The 23,154-nt window shown below is 42.4% G+C and overlaps 3 protein-coding genes across 3 annotated transcripts; 2 read left to right on the top strand and 1 right to left on the bottom strand.

The window, feature by feature from the left end:
• The first annotated feature begins 2,620 nt into the window (after positions 1-2,620).
• On the top strand, positions 2,621-6,985 carry LOC133532814 (uncharacterized). Its single transcript, XM_061871664.1, has one exon. It carries the CDS (start codon positions 2,621-2,623, stop codon positions 6,983-6,985), a length of 4,365 nt encoding a protein of 1,454 aa, XP_061727648.1.
• Positions 6,986-10,350: 3,365 nt separating this feature from the next.
• On the bottom strand, positions 10,351-16,841 carry LOC133532813 (PE-PGRS family protein PE_PGRS33-like). The gene is made up of 6 exons (XM_061871663.1): positions 16,776-16,841; positions 14,815-14,865; positions 12,828-12,888; positions 12,473-12,652; positions 12,192-12,304; positions 10,351-10,425 (listed from the first exon to the last, which is right to left on the bottom strand). Exons 1-6 carry the CDS (start codon positions 16,839-16,841, stop codon positions 10,351-10,353), a joined length of 546 nt encoding a protein of 181 aa, XP_061727647.1.
• A 1,153-nt stretch (positions 16,842-17,994) lies between these two features.
• On the top strand, positions 17,995-22,284 carry LOC133532544 (uncharacterized). Its single transcript, XM_061871269.1, has 2 exons — positions 17,995-18,118; positions 18,373-22,284. Exons 1-2 carry the CDS (start codon positions 18,001-18,003, stop codon positions 19,326-19,328), a joined length of 1,074 nt encoding a protein of 357 aa, XP_061727253.1. The 5' UTR covers positions 17,995-18,000; the 3' UTR covers positions 19,329-22,284.
• The last annotated feature ends 870 nt before the right edge of the window (positions 22,285-23,154 follow it).

Raw genomic sequence — 23,154 nt, 5'->3', positions numbered from 1 at the left:
AAATCGCGAATAAAAAGTTTATGCTCCCATAGAAAATGGACTAGCTGAAATGTATGAACCAGTCAGATTTTTATTTTGAGATTTCGGGGTTTTTTTATACTACGTCGGTGGCAAACAAGCATACGGCCCGCCGGATGGTAAGCAGTATCCGTAGCCTATGTACGCCTGCAACTCCAGAGGAGTTACATGCGCGTTGTCGACCCTAACCCCCTCCCACCTCTCGTTGAGCTCTGACAACCTTACTCACTGGCAGGAACACAACACTATGAGTCCCATAGTAAAAGTTGCTCAGTATAATCCCAAAACCTTCCTGGCCACGGGAATGCACATATTTTTTGGCCTCCTTGTATAACAGAACTGTTTTATACTCGTACCTATATTCACATTTCTTACTCACCACTGATAATAGCGTTGAATCCGTCATCAAGAATTGCTGGGATTCCTGTAAAAAAGGCGAAAATTTAAATTTAAGACAAATAAATTTCTACCAAACTAGTCTGGGTGTCTGGCGACCTACGAGCTCGCGCATTTTTTGCACAAAAACTTAGCCTCACTGTACAGAGGGGGAATTTAAGACAAAAACACATTATTTAACTGGCACTACATTTTTATGCTGTTATAATAAGTTCACGAAATTTATATTATAATCAGTACCCTTACCTCACTGACAATGTCAACATTGTCACGTACGCTAACGTAATATATAAATAACGTAATATATAATACGCTATAAATAAGTAAGTAATTAAGTAATAAGCACTTTTTTCTACTGTGTAATGGTTGAATTAAGATTTTGTTTACCAAAATATAATTACGTACTTTTCATATATCGGCTCCCACTCAACTATAAGATTCATTTCGATACGCTATAGTCAACTATAAAAAAAATTACCAACATGTGCCGCCGCGCTCCCATAGAAAAGACTAACCGGCGCGGGGCGGGAGTCGAGCGTTTATGGCCTACATTTTTGTCTACTGAGATACTTACCAATTTTCATTAATGATTTAGGTTTTATAGTAAACACAGTATTACATATTTTAGATGACTCGTAGAAAAAATATTCTACACAATAGTGATATAATCAAGCTTTTCAATCGCTTACCTCACTTAGGCAACTCAGCAAGCTTCTTTGCCTAAACACGGCACTCGTCTGAAAAGCTCTCTATTATATCACGATTGTATAAAATACTATATTGTACGAAAAAAAATATTTGTTTGTAGGTAGTACAAAGGCAAACTTAACCCTATAGAGTAAGGTTTTACGCTATGGAATGTGAGCGGAACACTGCTATAAACATGCATATCACTGTCTCTGTCACACATCGGATAACCACAGAGTCTTCTTCTCCTTCTTCTCCCTGGCCATTATTATTCCCATCTCTAGTTGGGGTCGGCCCTCTATATACCATTACGCCACTTTATGCGGTCTGCTGTCATACTTTTATCTATGCCTGCTGCTTCCATGTCTTTTTTAACAGTGCTGCTCCTGGTTGTGAGGGGTCGTCCTCGGCCTCCCTCTCTTATGTTCAGTACAGCTCTCGTCATGTAGCTAGATAAGCACGAAAGAAACCGCAATACAGGAATATCATGGATACGTTTGTTCTCTGCTCAGGTACGGAATTCTTCTGTGGGGTAACTCGAGCCATGTCGAACGTGTATTAATAGCTCAAAAACAGTGCATAAGAGCTATATGTAATGTAGACATGTTAACATCATGTAAGCCCCTATTTAAGGATTTGAAACTTTTGACTGTACCTAGTATATATATTTATGAAGTTTGTCTATTAGTGAGACTTCATCCGGAATTCTTCAGTAAAAAAAAAAGATGTATGTAAGTTCAACACAAGTGTAAGGATACTGTTTAGTTTATATAGATATTTTGTCATTATAATACATTTTTCTAGATTAAATAAGCTAACTTTAGTATTAAAAGTATTTGTAACGATCGATCACGTGAAGAGTCACGTGATCGATCCCTCCATCTTAAATATTGAACGAGCATTCGGGAGGTGACATTCGAACGATGACAGTCGAACGATGACAGTCGATGCAAATTACAATTGGTTACGTTGATTGTATTATTAGCAGGTCAGTACATTTTGTTTTGTTAGAACTCGATACAATATAATTGCTTGTCTAAGCGTACTACTATAAATGTATTTTGATCACTGTTAAGTAGCACGACTGTCCGACCATATAAATATAGGGAACAATAATTACACTCCGTTCCACGGCACTCTGCTTTGCTGTGACAAGGCGAGCGAGTGGAAGGGAGAGCCCAACCCAAGGTTATCCCGCTCCGGCCGGCTAGCGGACGCGGTACAAACCAGTCTTCGCGGCGCATCGCAACCTTTGACACACACGTGATTTGCGCGCCAAAAATGTTATTCCCGCGATAATCTAAGTTTCTTTTAAGTGATTTTTCCTCTATTTTGTGTTATTAGTGTTTTATGTGTTTTCCCTTTTTTGTGACCAATATAAGTAGTTTTGGAAATTAGCTTTTTCTTCTACGTCAACCCCGCCCTTCTCTTACAAAATTGGTCCTTCGAGTTCGGATAAGTGAAATAGCTAAAGATGAGTGATCACAGTAAACGGAGAACACGTAGCAAAACTAGAGCGATGTTAAGGAAACTGCCAGATTCGCGATTGGGGACTCCGTCGGGTGCCGACGTATCACAGCACGCACCGTCTCTGCAGCCAGGGCGTGCCCCCTCGGTGGGTGGTCAGAAAGGCCACGGAGATGAACTACCGCCGTCGGGGTTGAAGACGCCGGTAACAGAGGCCACGGTGCGGCCGAAGAGCAACGCCAGCGTAGCCAGCAACACGTCGAAACACTCGAAACTTAGCCAGGCCTCCCTCAATGCACGACGCTTACGCGCTGAGTACGAAGCGGAACTTGAGGTGGCCAAATTAAAAGAGAATCTTATAAAAAAGAAGCTAGCCCTGGACATGGCCGACCTTCAATTACAGGAGGAAGAGATGGACGAAGCAGCGCCCAGTGTTGCGAGCGGAGAGGTAACGGCGCGCGTGACGCGCTGGCTCGACAACACGTCCGCCGCCGCGCCGTCCCGAGCGCCAGCACCATCTTTGCCGCGCATGCCGTCACCCCAGCCGCTGCCGCTGCCGCCGCTACCGAAGAGCCAGCCTCTATCTGATATTGATCGGCTAGCGGAGGCCATTAGCAAGCTAGGACAGAAGAGACACGTGCCGCGACAAGTGCACGAGATACCGACGTACGACGGCAACGCTTCAGACTGGCTTGGTTTCGAAAAGGCCTATCGCAGTACAAGCGAAATACACGCATTTAAACCTTTCGAAAATATGGCGCGCCTTCGAGTGGCACTTGTCGGCGAGGCAAAGGCCGCCGTACGAGATTTGTTGAGAACTGCTACCGATCCTGAAGAAGTGATGAAGGCGCTAGAAGACGAATTTGGACATCCGACTCGCCTTTTGGAGTGCGCGTTGAAGAAAGTGCGTGAATTGCCTAAACTTAGCGAGGACGGACGCGAAATTCGCAAATTCACAACGACAGTACGAAATTGCGTCTCAGTTCTAAGAAGTATACGGGCACAAGGTTATTTAAACAACCCACAGTTGGTCAATGAATTGCTGACTAAATTAACACCGTATCAACGAGCGCAATACGGCGATTTTGCTATGAATATGGACATCGACAGCGGCGTCGATCTAAGAGTTAGCCCAAACCTCAGTATGTTTGTCGAATTTCTGAGTCAAATTACACGCGCGTCATCGTATTACGCTCCGATAAGTGTAAACATCGCGTCCGCCGACCGCGCCGCCGCGGGCGCAGGGCGCGCAGGACCCCATGCTGGTCGGCGCGATAAGGCTGCGGCCCCAGTGCGCGCGGGCGTAGCGACTCATCGAATACATTCTCAAGTGGAAACCATCGCGACAGTGTCGAAGCCTGAACACAATGACAATGAAATTGCGTGTGTTAAGTGTAAAGCGGACCATAAGTTAAATGAGTGTACCGATTTTAAAAATATGCCTATTGATGAACGTTGGGACCTTGTCAAACAAAATAGACTATGTTTCAAGTGCATTTTGAAAACACACTCAAGTAGATACTGTCGTGCAAAGCGGTGTAATAAGTGTAATTATTCTCACCACGACTTATTACATAAAGACGTAGAAAAGGTTACGCCGCCCACGGAGGGGCCACAGCCTAACCTGCCGTCATCGGCGCCGGCGTCTCAAGTGTCGGCCTCAGAGACATATGAAACGTTGACGAATGCTGGTGAGATAAGTGCGCGTTCATTATTAAAAGTGATACCTGTGACTGTTACAACAAGTGCAGGAGTCGAACATTGCATCTATGTGCTATTGGATGACGGAGCGTCATGCTCAATTTTGGACGATCGATTCGCGAGTGGTGTAGAGGGACCTACAGTGCCGCTGAAGTTACAAATGGCGCGTGACCGTTTCGCTAATGACAATAACTCTCGTAAGATCAAAGTGATAGTGCGCGGCCCGAATGGTGTCAGCCATGACATTTCCGTGCGTACGATGCGGAACCTTAGCTTGCCCACACAAACTGTACCGGCACGCATTTTCAAAGAAAACGCACACCTGCGGGACCTGGATTGCGGAGAGATGAGGGAGGCGAAACCCATGCTGGTGTTGGGGCAGGACAATTGGAGTCTCATCGTCGGCAGGGAGCTCCGTGAAGGTAAATCCGGTCGTCCGGTCTCATCGCTTACCTACTTAGGCTGGGTCGTCCATGGCCCGTTAGGTGCTAGAGTTGGTGATAGCGAGATTGAATCCGCCAATTGCATGACCGCGTTTGATGACAATAATGATTTGCACGAGTTAGTTAAGGCCCAATTCGAGTTGGAAGCTATAAGTATTTCTAATGTGTTACGTACCAACTCGAATTCCGAACGAGCTTTACAAATATTGAACAAAACATGTCGTCGCGTGTCAGATAACGCCCAGCAGTGGGAAGTAGGCTTGTTGTGGGCCCGCGACCATTTAGAAATGCCCGATAACTATAACTACGCGTTAAAACGACTTGTCGGGATTGAACGACGAATGGATCGTGACCCCAAATTTGCTGACGAATACGCGAAGCAAATAAACAGATTATTAGACGCGGGTTACGCGCGGAAAGTTGACAGTATTAAGGCTAGTCCCGTGTGGTATTTGCCACATTTTGGAGTCACGAACCCTAACAAACCCGGCAAGTTTCGACTCGTATTTGATTGTGCCGCCACTTATCAGAGCGTGTCCTTGAATAACAATCTACTAAGTGGACCTGACTTAATGAATTCTTTGTTAGGAGTTTTGATTAAATTCAGATCGGGTAAAATAGCTTTCACCGCCGATATTGCTGACATGTTTATGCGTGTAAATATTCGCGAGGCCGATCAAGGAGCTCAGCTGTTTTTATGGCGCGGTCAAGACCGATCTAGTGAACCTGGAATTTATGTAATGAACTCTATGATCTTTGGCGCGACCTGCAGTCCCACGTCGGCGATTTACGTGTTGAATAAAAACGCTGAGGAGTTCGCAAATATGCATCCTGCGGCGGTGGAAGCTATTAAAAATAAACACTACGTTGATGACTACTTAGATAGTGTTGACTCGATAGACACGGCACAACAGTTGATCGCTGAAGTCACCCACATTCACCGAGCTGGTGGTTTTGATATCAGGGGGTGGGTGACAAATTCACCTGAATTGAGTGAAAAGCTGCCAGCTGTAGTGCCGGGTCGTGTTAAACTAGACAAGTCGGAAAATGAACGCACGTTAGGTATGATCTGGTGTCCGTCGAGCGACTGTATGAATTTTGATTTGTCGTTTAAGCGCTTGCCGGCGGAGTTGGTTGAAGGTCAGATCAAACCTACCAAACGTCAATTTCTCAAATTTATTATGAGCATTTTTGACCCACTCGGACTGGTATACCCATGCGTGATACAATCACGAGTCCAGATGCAGCGTGTCTGGCAGTCGGGGATTTCGTGGGACGAATGCATCAAAGACCCGGAGGCGGCTGTCTGGTTCGAATGGCTTAGTAAGTTGAAAGCTCTATCTGCCGTTGCAGTACCACGCTGGTACGGTCTGCAACGGACAGCAGCGGTAGACCTCCATGTTTTCGGTGATGCCAGTGAAAAAGCGTACGCCGCTGTGGGATTCCTGGTTGGTACTGACAGTGGCGGCAATAGGGTATGTACTATGGTGGGAGGAAAGGCACGCGTGACCCCTGTGAAGGTAGTTTCCATTCCGCGTTTGGAACTACAGGCCGCCGTGTTAGCATGTAGACTAGCAGTGACAATAAAATCTGAAGTAGATTTCGCTATCACAAATTTGTTCCTCTGGTCTGACTCAAAAACAGTTCTTATGTGGATTAATTCCGACGCACGCGACTATCAAAGATACGTTTCGCATAGACTAGCAGAGATTGACAATTTAAGTAAGCGAAGCGACTGGCACTGGGTTCCTTCAGAATCCAATCCTGCTGATGAGGCAACCAGGATGGACTGGCCTAATGACAAGGGCATGTGGCTTTCGGGTCCCCCCTTTCTGTGTAATCCACAGGTACCATGGCCGAGCTGGAGTCATGACGAGACCCCCGCTGATCCTGAGCGCTTGGAGAGGGCGCACGTGGTAGCTGACGCCACCCCAGATCAGTTCATCGATGTCACACGGTACTCCACATGGACGCGGGCTGTGCGCGTCACTGCACGCGTGCTTGCATTTATACGCATACGAGAATATTTGCCCAACCTTCAGAGACGACAGAAGTGGACATCGGTAATGGACCCCGTCAAAGTGGGTGATGTAGTGGTGTTGTGTGACGGCAAACAGCCGCGTAATATGTGGCCCCGTGGCATAATAACCAAAGTGTTTCCGGGAAGTGATGGTCATGTGCGTGTGGTAGACATAAGAACGGCCTCTGGGGCGCTGCGTCGTCCTGTTGCTCGGATAGCCGTGCTACCTACAGACGGTACATTTGTCGAATGAAGTCTCCAACTGGGGGGTGGTAATGTTAAGTAGCACGACTGTCCGACCATATAAATATAGGGAACAATAATTACACTCCGTTCCACGGCACTCTGCTTTGCTGTGACAAGGCGAGCGAGTGGAAGGGAGAGCCCAACCCAAGGTTATCCCGCTCCGGCCGGCTAGCGGACGCGGTACAAACCAGTCTTCGCGGCGCATCGCAACCTTTGACACACACGTGATTTGCGCGCCAAAAATGTTATTCCCGCGATAATCTAAGTTTCTTTTAAGTGATTTTTCCTCTATTTTGTGTTATTAGTGTTTTATGTGTTTTCCCTTTTTTGTGACCAATATAAGTAGTTTTGGAAATTAGGTTTTTCTTCTACGTCAACCCCGCCCTTCTCTTACAATCACACCTACCGTTCTTTTAATATTATGGTTAGACCCCTTATACAAGGTACCCTGAAAGACTTATTATCCCGCCCAAAAAAACAAAATTGTATGGAAAGAATGCGCTATGTATGTCAATTAGTATTTATAATCGTTTACATGATGATATCAAAAAATTACCATTTAATTCATTTAAATCTAGGTTAAAAAATGGTTAGTAGAATATAAATGTTTCTATAGTGTCAATGATTATTTTGATTATTACGAGAATATTCTTAACTGATAGGTATAATTATGTATTTTTAAGCTCTTTTATTTTATTGACATTGCTAATCTCCTAATTATTTTAATTAATAATATCAATGTGTTGTAAATTACTAATGTATTTTAATATTGTTATGTTTTCTTGCTTGTTTTAATTATATTGATCTGTTATGACCTTGTAAATATGGAATGAATACCTACGTGTAATTTAGTAATTTTGCATGCCAGCTGCTGGTGAAATGTGTGTTTTCCTAATATATTGACCATCTTTTGTACCATGTTTGAAGCAAAATAAATGATTTATGATTATGATTATGATTATAGCTTTCATCACGTCTCATGACGTGGCCATACCAGCGTAGGCGGCCTTCCGCCAATTACTCGCTAATGCTAGGGACCTTAAATGTTCCTTGGACATAGGTGTTACATACTCTGTCAAGACCAGACGATGACGCCGCCCGCCCAGCGTAGCATCTTCATCTCGGTGGTGTGAAGTTTTTGCTCGTCCGCTTTCCTTAAGCCCCAGCATTCCGATCCATATAATAACCGGATAACCACAGAGTATACAGTGATAAACCTGATAACTTACTTAGGTGGATAACATCGTCCAAAATGCTGCCTGCGTTGCCAACAATGTCCGTGAGACCTTGAGCAAGGAATTCTGAAAAATAAAACAAAAATATTACATTCACACCACACTAGCTCGTAAAGTTCATGATTTATGAAAGACACATACGGCCCGATTCGATGAATGAGATACGATAGTTCTGGTTTAGATAAGTTCTCATTTAGATATCGTTCGTATGTCGTATAATTGATAGAAGCAGCTCGATTCGGGCAACCAACGTCAATTTTGACATGTCGTTTAGTTATCGATCTTTTAAAGATCTTAAACGTGTTTTAATTATTCTTCGAATTTTGCCGTTTATTTATTTTTCATCACACGCTCGAAAAAGATCTTATTTCATGCATGTGTATGACTCCTAGAAGGACAAATGCCTATATTGTTCCCGCGGGAGTTTTGTGTTGTGATTCTTCTTTTATATAGGCGTATTTGTTTTATAAATTTACTGTAAATACAAATTGACTTACCCAAAGCACCGAATAAACCGGTACCCTACAAATAAACGTATAATTAAAAATTATAACTAACTGAAGCTCCAATTAAGAATCGAAACAGTGTTTCGAAAAATCGCGTGAATTTTCTAGCAGATAAATTTGTCTCTCTATGGCGGACATTAACATATTCACTGCCAGGGACCCGCTAGGCGGGTTCTCTGTTCGTAGGCGCTTTTCGGTACATACGATTATTCCCAAGTTATCGGCTACGCTCGTAGCGCGTAGCTGGCGCTGGCACTGAGTGTGTTAAGGGGCTTCCTAACGCCAATGACCTTCGATCTGAATCCCTTAGTTCTCAAATGTTCTATGTAGCTTATCATATTAACAGCAACGGCTTTGAGCAATATAGTATCCCATATTTACTTCAAATTTCACTGTTTTAGAGATATTTGGCATCAAAGTTGAACAATATTAAGCCAAAAAACTGGTTTTCTGGCCATAATTTTTGTGTTAATTAGTTTAAAATCTCTGGTCTGTTTTTAGAGACGTTAAAGACGAACCTAAATATATAGATTTCGTACATTTAAATTCCTTCACAGCAATCGAGTAACGAAATAAGTGTTTATTTATAATGTTTAAAAAAATATAAGTGTTCATTTCTCACAAAACCCGGTAGACCAGAATGGAGATAAAAGAGTGAAGAACCGATAGTCTTATAATAAAATTCTATCTGTAGTGCAAATGTAGGAGTAACGACTCAAAACTTGTCAAAAATCGATCGAAACGGCGGGGGGTCCCTTAAGCATTCATTGCAAAAAAGTATCTGCTTTTCCAGAAAAAGCATTAACATAAATATGAGTAGTTCATACAGGTCAATTCGAGTTTTACTAATTGGGTATATTTTATATGATGCTGAACCAAGAACGCCACTTTTGACACTGACATATCAGTGTCAGATCAGCATCATATTGGAATGTGATCGTATAACTAAAACTCGAATTAGCCTGCTAGTCATAATTACATAATTATACATCTTCTTCTTCCTCTTGCCCTTATCCCACGTTATGTGGGGTCGGCACAACATGTTCTTCTCTTCCATTCTCCTCTATCTTTCGTCACCTCAGCACTCACGCCTTTCTTTCTTATATCCCCTATTATTTATTTATTTATTTTTATTTGTCCATCGTTTTTTAATTACATAATTATACATGACTGCAATAAACGAAAAAAAAATGTAAACAGCAGATTTTTTTCGCAATGTGGGTGTGGGGCTCCTTAGTAAATGTAGTTCAGCATGACCTACATAAGTACCCCTCAGAGTATGCCCAGACATAACAAAATCTCTCTGTATATGGATGGAGCGTGGGTCTGAGCTGCAAAAGCTTAAAACACCGGTTCGCTTCGGGTCATACACATTTTTTAGCAAACTCGTTCGCGTTTTTCCTGTAGACATCGCAAATTTAAGAGCATCTAAAGCAAATTTTTACGCGGCATCCTTACAGGCGGGATAATTTTTTTCAGTACTTAAGACAAATAAGAAAAATTGGGTATCTATATTGTACCAGGCCGCGTAGCCAAAATGCATCGCTTACGCTCCGTAGCGATCAAAGCGCAACTGTCCCTGACGCACTAATATGGAAATGCGATTTGTTCGTGATGGTTCGATGATAAACTTACAGCAGCTTGTGGGTACACGCCTCCCTCTGCCTGGGATCCGCGATCGGTCCTGCCACCCGGTCTAGCTCCTCCTGTATAACAACAAAACACTTTTTTAATACCACGTCAGTGGCTAACAAGCATACGGCTCGCCCGACGGTAGCGGACCCCAGGCTCCCGTGTTCCGTGGCAAAGATGACGTTATGCAATAAACGTTTTTCTATTCTATTCTATTCCAACGGACTAATGTAAAAGCGGGCGCAGCGGCGGAAAGCGCCGAAATTTTGAAACGTAATAAATATAAGAGCCTCGGTAGAGAGTACCATTTTGTACCTTTTGGCGTTGAAACTCTAGGTCCATGGGGTCCCAGCGCGCACAAGTTTTTTGGAGAAATCGCGAAACGTCTGGTTGACGTAACTGGTGACCGAAGAGCTGGCGGCTTCCTCGCACAACGTATCAGTATTGCGATACAACGAGGAAATGCCGCCAGCATCCTTGGTACAATGCCTCAAGGGCCTATTTTAGATATAAGCTAGTTATAGTATTCATCTGTATATATCCATTATGTATATTGTTATTGTCAATAAATAGAATTACATAATTCTATGTAATTTATTTATGTAATGAGGAGCATTTAATTTCTACATTCTAACGAATTCACTAAGTCTGGTCGACTTTACTGGTGACCGCCGTAGAGCTAGCAGCTTCCTTGCGCACGCAATGTATTCGTGCCTATCGCAATATAACGGGGAAATCATCCTACTACGTTTGTATGGAGATGTCATGTAACCTCGTCACCTTTTGTCTGAACAACATTAAATACGCCTCACAGCACATTAGCTGGGACGCCCACAGCGTTACCCCTCAGGCCGCCGATGTCGACGCCTTAGAGGGAGCAATATTAAATACAGTCCTCACCCGAGGAGCTGCCTGCCCCGCCGGTACCGCCAAGCACACAAGGAGGCACAATACAGTTCTGTTGGATCAAGGCCCATGCAGGACTGCTTAGAAATGAGGAAGCGGACCAGGAAGCCAAAAACGCCGCCACTCTCCACCGTGCATCCGACTTTGACCACTTTCCCATCTCCTACATTAAGCACCTCTGTAAAACTGAAACACAAAAAGCGCACTGCAATGACTACCTCACCTCTACCACCGGAATGCACCTAAAGAACTGGCTACCAACTCTTAACCACATCAAAGAGCTCCGGAACAAGACCACCATTTCCTTCCATCTAACCCAAATTCTCACCGGACACGGCTACCACAAGAAATACCTAAAAAGAATGAAAATTATCACCGACGATCTCTGCCCCTGTGACGGAAACACCCCACAAACAATAGACCACCTTCTACGATCATGCCCAAAATTCAGCATAGCAAGATTCAATCATGAAATCATCTGTCATAATCTCCAAATTCAACCTTACAGCCTCCCAGACCTCATTAGCAGAGAAAGTACATTAACCTCATTTTGCAATCTATCCAGGACCATAATCAACAGTTTAAAAAAGTTCAACAACACATAACAACTCATCTACACCATCCATCTTCATATCTTAACATTCATTACCACCATCACCTTTCATAACAACACAACATCACCCCAGTGTCACATAATTAATTCATTAGAGATATTAAACATCCCACAGACCTTACGGATCCAGCCGCCCGTACACTTCGCGGGGACTGGACCCAAAATTTTAAACGCATAATAAAAAAAAAAATAAAAAAAAATAAAAAAAAAAAAACCGCCAAGCACATTATTTGGGATGCCTACAGCTTTACCCTTGAGGCCACCGAGGCCGGCGCCCACACCGAAGCCGAAGCCTTAGAGAGAACAACATTAAATACAAGCCTGACCCGAGAAGCCTCCCGCTCCGCTGGTGCCTCCGAACACATTATTAGCTGGGACTTCCACGGCGTTACCATAACGGCCAGCGAGGCTGGCGCCCACAACGAGGCCCACTCCTAGACAACAACATTCAATACAAGCCTCACCCAAGAAGCCACCTGCTCTGCCGGTACCTCAAAGCACAACAGCTGGGACGCCTATAGCTTTACCCGCGAGGCCGCCGAAGCTAGTGCCCACACCGTGGCCGAAGCCTTGGAGAGAACAATATTAAATACGAGCCTCACCCGGGAACCCGCCTGCTCCGCCGGCACCCCCAAACACATTAGCTGGAACGCCTACAGCTTTACCTTTGAGGCCGCCGAGGCCGGCGCCCACTCCACCGAGGCCTCCGAGAGCGGAGTTGAGGATGGCCATTTTGGTGTTGATGACGCCTTTAGCGAGGCCGGTTACAGCTCCAATGACGCCTGATAAATAAATAAAAAATAATTATAATAAATAAAAGTTTTTTTTTACAAAAAGGCATAACTGGCATAAGTAAACTAAGCACGTAGAATTTCGTACATTAACCCGCCTGTTTTTGTATTCGGTATCTATCTATCCTTTAGAATTTGTATGTTTTTTTTTTACTTTGTGACTGACATGTGCCTGTTATTCTTCTTTGTCGGTCCCTCATTACTGATTTTGGTTGGTTTTGCAACTCCTGTGATTTGAATTATACAAAAATATTACTTTGCTAATCCGCAAAACAATGTGTTAGTCAATCAGTGCCAACCCGTTATACTTACTTGCGTATTTTTACATGCAATTAATGTTCCCCTCTCCCACCGCAAAAATAAATACGCAAATAAATATAACAGTACACAGGAGATGTTGACTGTCTCACCTCCGACAACTGAAACACTGTTTACAGTTTCTTTGCGCCTTTTTAGGGTTCCGTAGCCAAATGGCAAAAAAACGGAACCCTTATGGGTTCGTCATGTCCGTCTGTCTGTCCGATTATGTCACAGCCACTTTTTTTCCAAAACTATAAGAACTATACTGTTCAAACTTGGTAAGTAGATGTATTCTATGAACCGCATTAAGATTTTCACACAAAAATAGAAAAAAAAAAAAACAATAAATTTTGGGGGTTCCCCATACTTAGAACTGCAACTTAAAAATTTTTTTTCATCAAACCCATAGGTTATAGTATCTATGGATAGGTCTTAAAAATGATATTGAGGTTTCTAATATAATTTTTTCTAAACTTAATAGCTTGCGCGAGAGACACTTCCAAAGTGGTAAAATGTGTCCCCCCCCCCCCCCTCTGTAACTTCTAAAATAAGAGAATGATAAACCAAAAAAAAAATATATGATGTACATTACCATGCAAACTTCCACCGAAAATTGGTTTGAACGAAATCTAGTAAGTAGTTTATTTTACTACGTCATAAAATAAAAAATAATAAAAAAGGCAGTAAATTTACGTGGCTACAAAGATTTCTTTGACAATCCACAATCCACCTCTATTTCAAATTCTCTTTGCTATAACTATTCAAGTCTTACATGTAGAGGAGGTGCCGAAAAAAAATGTTTTAGCTATTTTTTAGGGTTCCGTACCCAAAGGGTGAAACGGGACCCCATTACTGAGACTCCGCTGTCCGTCCGTCGGTCTGTCACCAGGCATGAACCATGATAATTAGCCAGTTGAAATTTCTGCAGATTATGTATTTCTGTTGCCGCTATAACAACAAATACTAAAAACAGAATAAAATAAATATTTCTGTCCAATCTCGAGGTTCTCATACAATCACCGAAGTTAAGCAACGTCGGGCGGGGTCAGTACTTGGATGGGTGACCGTTTTTATAGATAATGGTACGGAACCCTTCCAGTGCGAGTCCGACTCGCACTTGGCCGGTTTTTATTATACCTGTATCTCGGCACGGCATAATTGTTTTTTATATCCACAGATATATCCATGCAAATTACAGCGTTCTCACTAACGATCACAGAACCACGGACGGACACACAGACGGACATGGCGAAACTATAAAGGTACCTAGCTGACCTTACTTATATAATTAAGGCTTTTAGTTAAGATAATCTCCAAATATAGACAGTCCAGACGCGGTTTATTTATTTAGTATAAATTTTATAATTTTATTATTTTGACACTTGGAGAGACTTTACACCTCCAAATTTTATTAGTATTAGTACTCTGACATTGGGGACCTTTTACATCTCCAGATTTAATGTGTTTTTAACCATAGAGACTATACATCTCTATTGTATTGTAGTAATTATTTATTTTAAGATTATTATAATGTAATGTTTACCCAGGTATTGGCTGTTGTATTTATAAATGTTGTTATGAATTTTTCATGTCACTATATGATGTTACTATAAATGTTGTACATGACTTGTAAAAGAGCCCTTGAGGCCTACTTGCAGAATATTTTTTTGAATTTTGAATATTGAATTTTTAGAGATTGTAACTGAGTTCTGACTGTACTTGAAATGAAAATAAACAAATTATTTTTTACCACGGGAGCCTAAAAATGGTCTCGTTCGATCGGCAATGCCTTATCCCCCGTTGTATTCTACCTTTTATTTTATTACCTCCACCAGCTCCTCCTACAGCATTACCAACACCACCAACACCACCAGCACCGCCAGCTCCACCAGCGCCGGGCACACCTAGGAACAAGAAATAAACATATAAAATACATTAAGTGTGTTTTTTTCTCCGTACCTTTGATAGGCGTGCGCGGAGCCGAAGTCAACACGTAGACGCCATTTTGACACTTTAATGAAATGTAAGTGGTACACCGAACGGATGCTGCCCTTGCTTGTGTCATGGGACGCACGCTGAGGCATCACCCATAAAGACTATAGGCGCTTGCCTAATAAAACGGTATACAATTTTATTTGCGACAGTCGGTGACTTGCTTCCACAAGATGGCCCCCAAATAAAGGTGCGACCAGACCGCAGCATAAAAAACGATCACGATACGGAATCGCAGTGACGCGTCGGATGCGTACCGCTTTTGACGCATGCTCCCCACATCGCTGCTTAAAATACGCTGACGCACCGTAAATTGATCTGCGTAAAAATCGCAAAAAATATTACACGGAGATCTTATGGCAGACACCACACCGGTGACGTAAAAGACGCAACTGTTTTGCGAACAAAAAAGATTCGCGTGAAGCACGTCACTGCGATTCCGTACCGTCACCGTTTTTTAAACAGCGGTGTGGGGAGCATGCGTCAAAAACGGTACGCATAGGACGCGTTACTGCGATTCCGTATCGTGACAGTTTTTTAAGCTGCAGTCTGGTCGCACATTAAAGCGATATCTAAGATGGCTCGAGGTCACCGGTGTAAGCTGAGGGCAGAGAGGTGACACTGGACTTTAAAAGTACAGCCACTTAAAACGAAATAATTGATACGATGACATTTTTCACAGGTTAGGCATTGAAGACACAGACCTATCCGGCATTCAGCCACGATTGAAAATTGTGTAAAAATATTTGACACAGCTTTTATATTAATAAAGTTAAATATACACAACAAAAATAAACGTCAGTATTTTAAAAGCGAAACTAATATATAAACATACATTAAGCCCAATATGCCCATGGCTGGCCCAAATCTATGTATTGCATGGCTGGCATATGAGCAAATGTGATGAAAAACATGTTTTAGCTACTTTTTATTTTACTTGTATGTCGGCACGGCATGATTGATTTATGTATCCATGCAAATTTCAGCGTTATCAACTACGATCATAGAGCAAAGCCACAGACGGGCATGGTAAAAATATAAGGCTACGGCCACACACAGGCAGCTTTCTAGAGCCTAGCGAGTCACCTGGCGGGTAGCTTAGTATAACATGACGATCAGCAACATTCTAGAATCTTCGCGAGCGGCCGCACGGACGACTTGGCGCCTAACTAGTCGCTTAGAGTGTATCGAAGTAAACAAACGTATTTGTTTCTTCCGTCTACATCCGCACAGGATGCAAGCCACTAGGCTCTAGGTCTAGACGCTAAGCAAGCCGCTTGTACGTAGCCTAAGGGTTCCTAGTTCACTGCGGAACCCTAAAAAGGCCTCGTTCGACCGGCAATGCCTTTGTTTGCCTCTGTATTCTGCCTATTATTGTGTTACCTCCACCAGCTCCTCCTACAACATTGCCAGCACCACCAGCACAGGGAAGACCTAGGAACAAGAAATAAATATATAAAATACAGTAAATGTGTTTTTTTTTCTCCGTACATTTGGGAGACGTGTGCCAAGGCGAAGTCAATACTTAGAAGCCCTTTTGACACTAATGAAATGTAAGTGGTTCAGCGGGCGGATGCTGCCCTTGCCCGTGCCATGGGGCCACACGCAGAGACAGCACCCGCCAGGGTATAAAGACTGTGGAATAAAAAACCGAACGCCTGCCTAATAGAACGGTATGCAATTATATTTCCGGCAGACGGTGACTTTCCCCCACAAGATGCGCCTCCTCAAAAAGCGACATCTAAGATGGCAACACCGGTGTGAGGGCTGAGGGTAGAGATTAGTCACTGGACATTGAGCATATAGCCAACTCGCCACTTACATCTCCACATCCTCGGGCACCCAGCTCTCGCGACTCCACTCTGTACCGCCGGCTAAGGCAAGCCATAGTCAAGAGTCAAAATATAGAACTACCGACGGTAAAAAAGTATATCCAACTCTTTCGCCCTTCAGGCAGCTCATCATCGGATTGATCTCCCTCTAGCACATAGCAAATTCTTTTTAAAAAGAAGGTTACGTAAGCACCTACAAGCCGACCAACTTAAGCCAACCGATCAACCATCACGACCAACTTAAAGCGAACGGATAGTAGTTTGAGCCCCGGGGATCATAGCAGACAAAGCCGTGGACAGAAGCTAGTGTACTTGGTTACCTCCAGCACCTCCGGTGGCTAAGTGAGCGACATTCCCGGCGCCACCAGCACCACCACCGTGTCCTGTGAAAATAGCACTCTTAGCCCCACTTGCATCATCCCACCAACCCGGGATTAACGGGTTAAACCCGGAGTTACCACAGTTACCAATACAATTTGACACAGGATTAACGGTTCAACCGGTTAACCCCGGCCTAGTGGGATGGTGCAAGTGGCCCTTAGGTATTAACGAAGTTAACTATAAAGAAATTAATTTTGTAAAGTTCGTGTTCTATGACTCAACATAAGCGTCAACGAGATGGAAGCGCGGAATCATTTAAATTTAAATAAATAAAAAAAGTAATTAATACGTTCCCTCAAACATGGTATTGCCGATTTTTAGAAGCAATTTTCATATATTTAGCTTTGTGCATAATTGATTACAAATTTTTAAAAGGCATTTAGACCTATGTTTGTGATTTTATTCTATCCAGCGAAAATCAAAAAACTCAGGATGCGAATTTCGAAATTCGAACGGCCTCAAGATTGCTAATTAAATTTATGGCAGCATTGTGATAAAAAAAAGCGCTACGAACTACGACGTTTTAAAAACTCTGTTTTCTGAACCTTCTGCACCTTAAGCAGAATAGTTGACTGGTAGAGAATGCCATGGGGCATTAGGTTCGCCATTTGTACCATTTCTGATGTGCAATAAAGTTTATAATAATAATTATATTTCGTTCGTTTCATTCTTCAGATATAACATTTACCAGGTAGTCCTTTAAACCTACAGGCGACTTTTGCACGATATTAAGAGACAGTCAATTGACTATTGAACTGATTTTTAGTTCAGTCATTCGTTCCCCTACCCTTTCCGTTCGTTCCACCGTTATAGTTGCTCACGGTTACGACAAAAATGTCGAAGCGCACAGCTAAAGAAAAGTTAAATTATTACCGTGAAAAAATTAAAAGACTAGAGGATCATAAAAGACGATACAGGATAATTTATGATTCGTCTTCATCGGAAGATGAAGGTAAGTTTGTTTATATATTATTTGGTGTTAAGAAGTGATTAAAATGAGCCGACATAGGGATTGACTGCGAGTCTCTAACTATGATCACATAACCATCGGGGTTGACCGCGAGTCTCCAACGATGTTAATAAGCAGAACAATGCGCGCAGTCTTAAGTAGATGCGCGTTACTCTGCGACACAAATATTTTCGCAACCTACCCCCAAGAGAAAATATTTTTCATAAAATGTAATAATCACTTCTTTTTCGTTTTAGATGTTGTAATGGAACAAAATCCAGACGGTTCCGTACCGGCTCATGATCCTATTATACAGGAACCACAGTTAAACATCGAAAATCCCGTACCGGAACATAAAAATGATGTACCGATGCCAGATCATAATAACGGGATTCCTGCACCTGAAAATCAGGCAGATTTACCCTTGTCATCAGCTCAACCCGAGCTCGATCCGGACATGCTGCTGGCTCTCGGGGAGTCGACCGAGGCTAGCCCCGAGTATGGCGAAAAAATCCACGACAATTTAACGAAACTTTGGTTACCGTTACTCAAAAAAGGTATGACGAAGGAAACCAAAGATAAAATACAAAAAGACTATTTGGTTCCCGACAACTGTCGACTGTTACAGGCACCAAAATTAAACGTGGAAATTTCAGCAGCCGTACCCGATATGGTCCGGAACCGAGATAAAAATCTAGCCACAACGCAGCAACAACTCGGCCATGGGATCGCTGCCGTCAACAGGGCCATGGATATACTAATTAAATGTGTCGATGCCAACGGAATCGAAGCTATGAAACACCTCAGTAACGGCTGCCGCATTCTGTGTGACCTCCATGCGTCATCTACTCAGAGTCGCATAAAACTCATCACTCCTAGTCTCGATAAGACGTTCTTGCAAGTTATTCAAGATACAGAACGTGATGATACCCTATTTGGCAATAAATTGGGCGAAAAAATCAAGGCGGCTAAGACCATTGAAAAACAAGGTCTTCAAATCAAGAAAACGTCCCCAAAGAAACCCACGCCAGCACAGCCGTCGACAAGTCGAGCGTCATACTCGGGAAACTGGTCAGCGCCCCCTCGTTACGCGTCGAACAGGGGGGGGCGGAGAGGTGCTCGCAGGCAGACGAATTACACCCGTCGGACGTTTCCAGCTCCACAAGCGGCCAAGACATCTCCCGCGACCAAGACACGTGCCCATGCACCGTAACGCAGGTACATGCCGGCCGAATAAGTCATTATTATAACTGTTGGCTAAAAATAACATCGAACGACATGGTTTTGGACTGGGTCAGACATGGCTACTCAATCCCATTTAACTCAGACGTAAAACAAACATTTGTTCCGTCAAACACGCTTGAACAAAATGAAGTCGCTGATATGAAATTAGCTATACAAAAGCTGTTAGATTTAGGAGCCATATCTGAGTGCCCTAAGGTCAAAAACCAATATATATCTAAGATTTTTCTTGCCCCAAAACCTAACGGAGGAAAGCGTTTTATCCTAAATTTAAGAGGTCTCAATAAATTTATTACTCCCTGTCATTTTAAGATGGAGGATTATCGCACGGCCTCAAAACTCATTCCTCAAAATGGTTTTTTAGCCACAATAGATTTGACAGAAGCATATCTGCTTATACCTATAAATATAAATGACAGAAAGTACTTGAGATTTCAATTTAATAATCTGACATATGAATTTACATCCATGCCATATGGTTTATCTGTAGCCCCTAGAGTATTTACAAAGATAATGAAAGAAGTGATGTCTAATTTGAGATCGCGAGGTCTCAAATCTGTCATTTATTTGGACGACATTCTGTGCATAGGAGACTCTTTTCAAGAATGTCTTAATAATGTTAAGGAAACCTTAAAGCTATTGCAATGTCTAGGATTTGTTATCAATTACGACAAGAGTTCCTTACATCCAGAACAGACTTGTAAATTTTTAGGGTTTAACTTTTATACCCAAAATTTGACCATTGCCTTACCCGAAGATAAACGAAACAAAATTGCACAATTGGCTCGTAAATTTCTAAGGCTCCCTAAATGTACCATTCGGGAGTTCTCACAACTCATCGGAGTTTTAGTGTCAGCCTGTCCCGCTGTAAAATATGGTTGGGTTTATACAAAAAACTTAGAAAGGCAAAAATATCTCGAGTTATTAAAAAATAACGATAATTTTGAAGCTAAAATGAAACCTTCTAGTACCATACTGGACGATCTTAACTGGTGGTTAAATAATATTAGTTCATCAAATAATTACATGAGAAATCCTAATTTTCAACTCGAAATTTACAGTGACGCATCCAACTCAGGTTGGGGTGCGGTTTGTGGGAAAAATAAGATTAATGGCACGTGGAAATCTTCAGAACGAGATTCTCATATTAATTATTTAGAATTACTGGCTGTCTACCTCGGATTAAAGAGCTTTGCAAAAAATATTACTAATTGTGCAATTTTGTTGCGGGTTGATAACACGACCGCTATAAGTTATATAAATCGCATGGGGGGCATACAGTTTCCACACCTAAACGATTTGTCTCGTACAATTTGGCAATGGTGCGAGAAGCGAAATATATTGATCTTTGCATCATATATAAATACAAAAGAAAATATTGCAGATCCAGAGTCTAGAAAAATAGTTAACCCTGACACCGAATGGGAACTTTCGGACAGAGCGTTTGAATCTATAGTACACCGGTTTGGTAAACCAACAATAGACTTATTTGCTTCTCGTTCCAATGCAAAATGCCAAAATTTTGTGTCATGGAAATGCGACCCAGATGCGATAGCGGTCGACGCATTTACAATTAACTGGAGTAAAAAATATTTTTACGCCTTTCCCCCTTTTTCGTTAATTTTAAAATGCCTTAGAAAGATCGTAGACGATCAAGCAAATGGAATATTAGTGTTTCCTTTTTGGCCATCGCAACCGTGGTTCCCCCTATTGCAGAGCCTTCTTAGTTCGGAGATAATGTTTCTCAACCCGAATAAAAACTTGCTTCATTCCCATTACAGGGACTGCCATCCCCTACACAATGGGCTTACCCTGGGGGTCGCGAAGCTCTGCAACAGTCCTTCAGTCGAAGAGGCTCCCCACCAGAGGCTATAACACTGATGTTGGCATCACTCTCCGACAAAACAATACAACAATACGAAGTTACATATAAGCTCTGGTGGCAATTTTGCACCGTTAATTCTATTGAAATTTTCAATCCCCCAAAATCGACAATATTGTCTTTTTTAACAGAACAATTTAACAAAAATTGTGCATACGGCACACTGAATAGTCACCGTTCAGCCTTATCCTTGTTATTGGGAGACAGTGTCGGTCCGGACGATTGCGTGAAACGCCTTCTTAAAGGGGCGTACAAACAAAGACCGAACGGTCCCAAGTATAACCATACATGGGACCCTCAGGTTGTTTTAAACCGTGTCTCTCACTGGTATCCAAATACAAGTATAAGCCTGGAACTATTGTCGAAAAAATTAGTTACATTACTGGCCATATGCACAGCGCATAGGGTTCAAACATTATCGCTTATAAAAATTGAAAATATTGTTATTACCACAAACGGTGTCAAAGTTGGAATCACGGACATAATTAAAACATCAGCTGTCGGGCGAGAGCAACCGGTCCTCTTCCTCCCATATTTTAAAGATAATGTTTCTATATGCCCTGCTACAACTCTCAGAGATTATATTTTTGTAACAAAAAATAAGAGAGTTGATAGCATAGGACGTTTGTTATTGACATACAAGACTCCACATAGACCTGCAACTTCTCAAACCATCAGCAGATGGATTAAAAATGTTTTGTCGGAAAGTGGCATCGACATGACAGTGTTTAGCGCGCACAGCGTGCGCCACGCCGCCACGTCGGCCGCGAGCCGCGCCGGTGTTAGCGTCGACACTATCCGCCGCACAGCAGGCTGGACCTCGGCGTCTACGTCGTTTGCGCGGTTCTATAATAGGCCACTATCGGATGAAGGACTCTTTGCGAGATCTGTTTGCTTGCCGAATACAAGTGACAATCCTTAGATAATAAGATTATCGATCATAAGTAGATGATTTTTTGATTATATGAACAATTGTTAATATTAGATGACTGACCAATAAGGTCACGTCAAAGAAGAAAAGAAATATATTGATTTCGTGTCTATATACCTATAGTTTCATTCCACCTTAAGCAAAACTTTAAGACTCTAAACATCTACCTGGTAAATGTTATATCTGAAGAATGAAACGAACGAAATATAATAGATGATCAAACGAACTTCTCGAGCGAAGTTCGATCACTATTATATGAGTCGTTTCATTCGAAGATATAATAACCCTCCCTCCCTAATACGACCCCAAATTTAAAAAGTTTTGCGTTTTCTCTAAAGATAATGAGCAACTATAACGGTGGAACGAACGGAAAGGGTAGGGGAACGAATGACTGAACTAAAAATCAGTTCAATAGTCAATTGACTGTCTCTTAATATCGTGCAAAAGTCGCCTGTAGGTTTAAAGGACTACCTGGTAAATGTTATATCTTCGAATGAAACGACTCATATAATAGTGATCGAACTTCGCTCGAGAAGTTCGTTTGATCATCTATAAATGTCGGCAAACGATGCTATTAAACTAAGAAATAAATTAAAAGTGTAATAACTCACCACCTCGAGCGAGTTTCGGGACACTGAATCACTAGCCCATGCCCTGTCCACTGAGCTACCGAGACTACACCCGGGACAACAAATATTTACAGTACCCTAGCGACATCTACCGTAAGAGTGTCGCAAGTGAATCTCTGCTGATACACTTGACATTGTACATTTCATATAGAGTGTGTTAACTCTGCATCTTATTCTATTGAAACTTATTTATCAATACCTGTGGCAGAAAATGGGTTAACAAAAACTTTAATTACCGCTAAGAACGCCGACCGTAGGTGAGCATGACGCGAACGCCACCTGTGAACAAAAAAAAGTTTTTTGGCAAATATTTCATTCTGATACAAGCTTTTATAGCTCACTTTTCTTTCAGCAG

The sequence above is a fragment of the Cydia pomonella genome, chromosome 27 (genome assembly GCF_033807575.1).
Source record: "Cydia pomonella isolate Wapato2018A chromosome 27, ilCydPomo1, whole genome shotgun sequence".
Taxonomy (NCBI): domain Eukaryota; kingdom Metazoa; phylum Arthropoda; class Insecta; order Lepidoptera; family Tortricidae; genus Cydia; species Cydia pomonella.
This window is presented reverse-complemented; position numbering and strand designations above follow the sequence as displayed.

Bases quoted from the DNA above. Each gene is read 5' to 3' on its own strand.
- LOC133532814 (XM_061871664.1), top strand. From the start codon at position 2,621: ATGTTAAGGAAACTGCCAGATTCGCGATTGGGGACTCCGTCGGGTGCC.
- LOC133532813 (XM_061871663.1), bottom strand. From the start codon at position 16,841: ATGGCTTGCCTTAGCCGGCGGTACAGAGTGGAGTCGCGAGAGCTGGGT. The intron at 14,866-16,775 runs GTAAGTGGCGAG...TCTTGTTCCTAG, and splicing joins GTGCCCGAGGATGTGGAGAT to GTGTGCCCGGCGCTGGTGGA. The intron at 12,653-12,827 runs GTCAGTCACAAA...TTTATTTATCAG, and splicing joins AAGAAGAATAACAGGCACAT to GCGTCATTGGAGCTGTAACC.
- LOC133532544 (XM_061871269.1), top strand. From the start codon at position 18,001: ATGTCGAAGCGCACAGCTAAAGAAAAGTTAAATTATTACCGTGAAAAA. The intron at 18,119-18,372 runs GTAAGTTTGTTT...TTTTCGTTTTAG, and splicing joins GTCTTCATCGGAAGATGAAG to ATGTTGTAATGGAACAAAAT.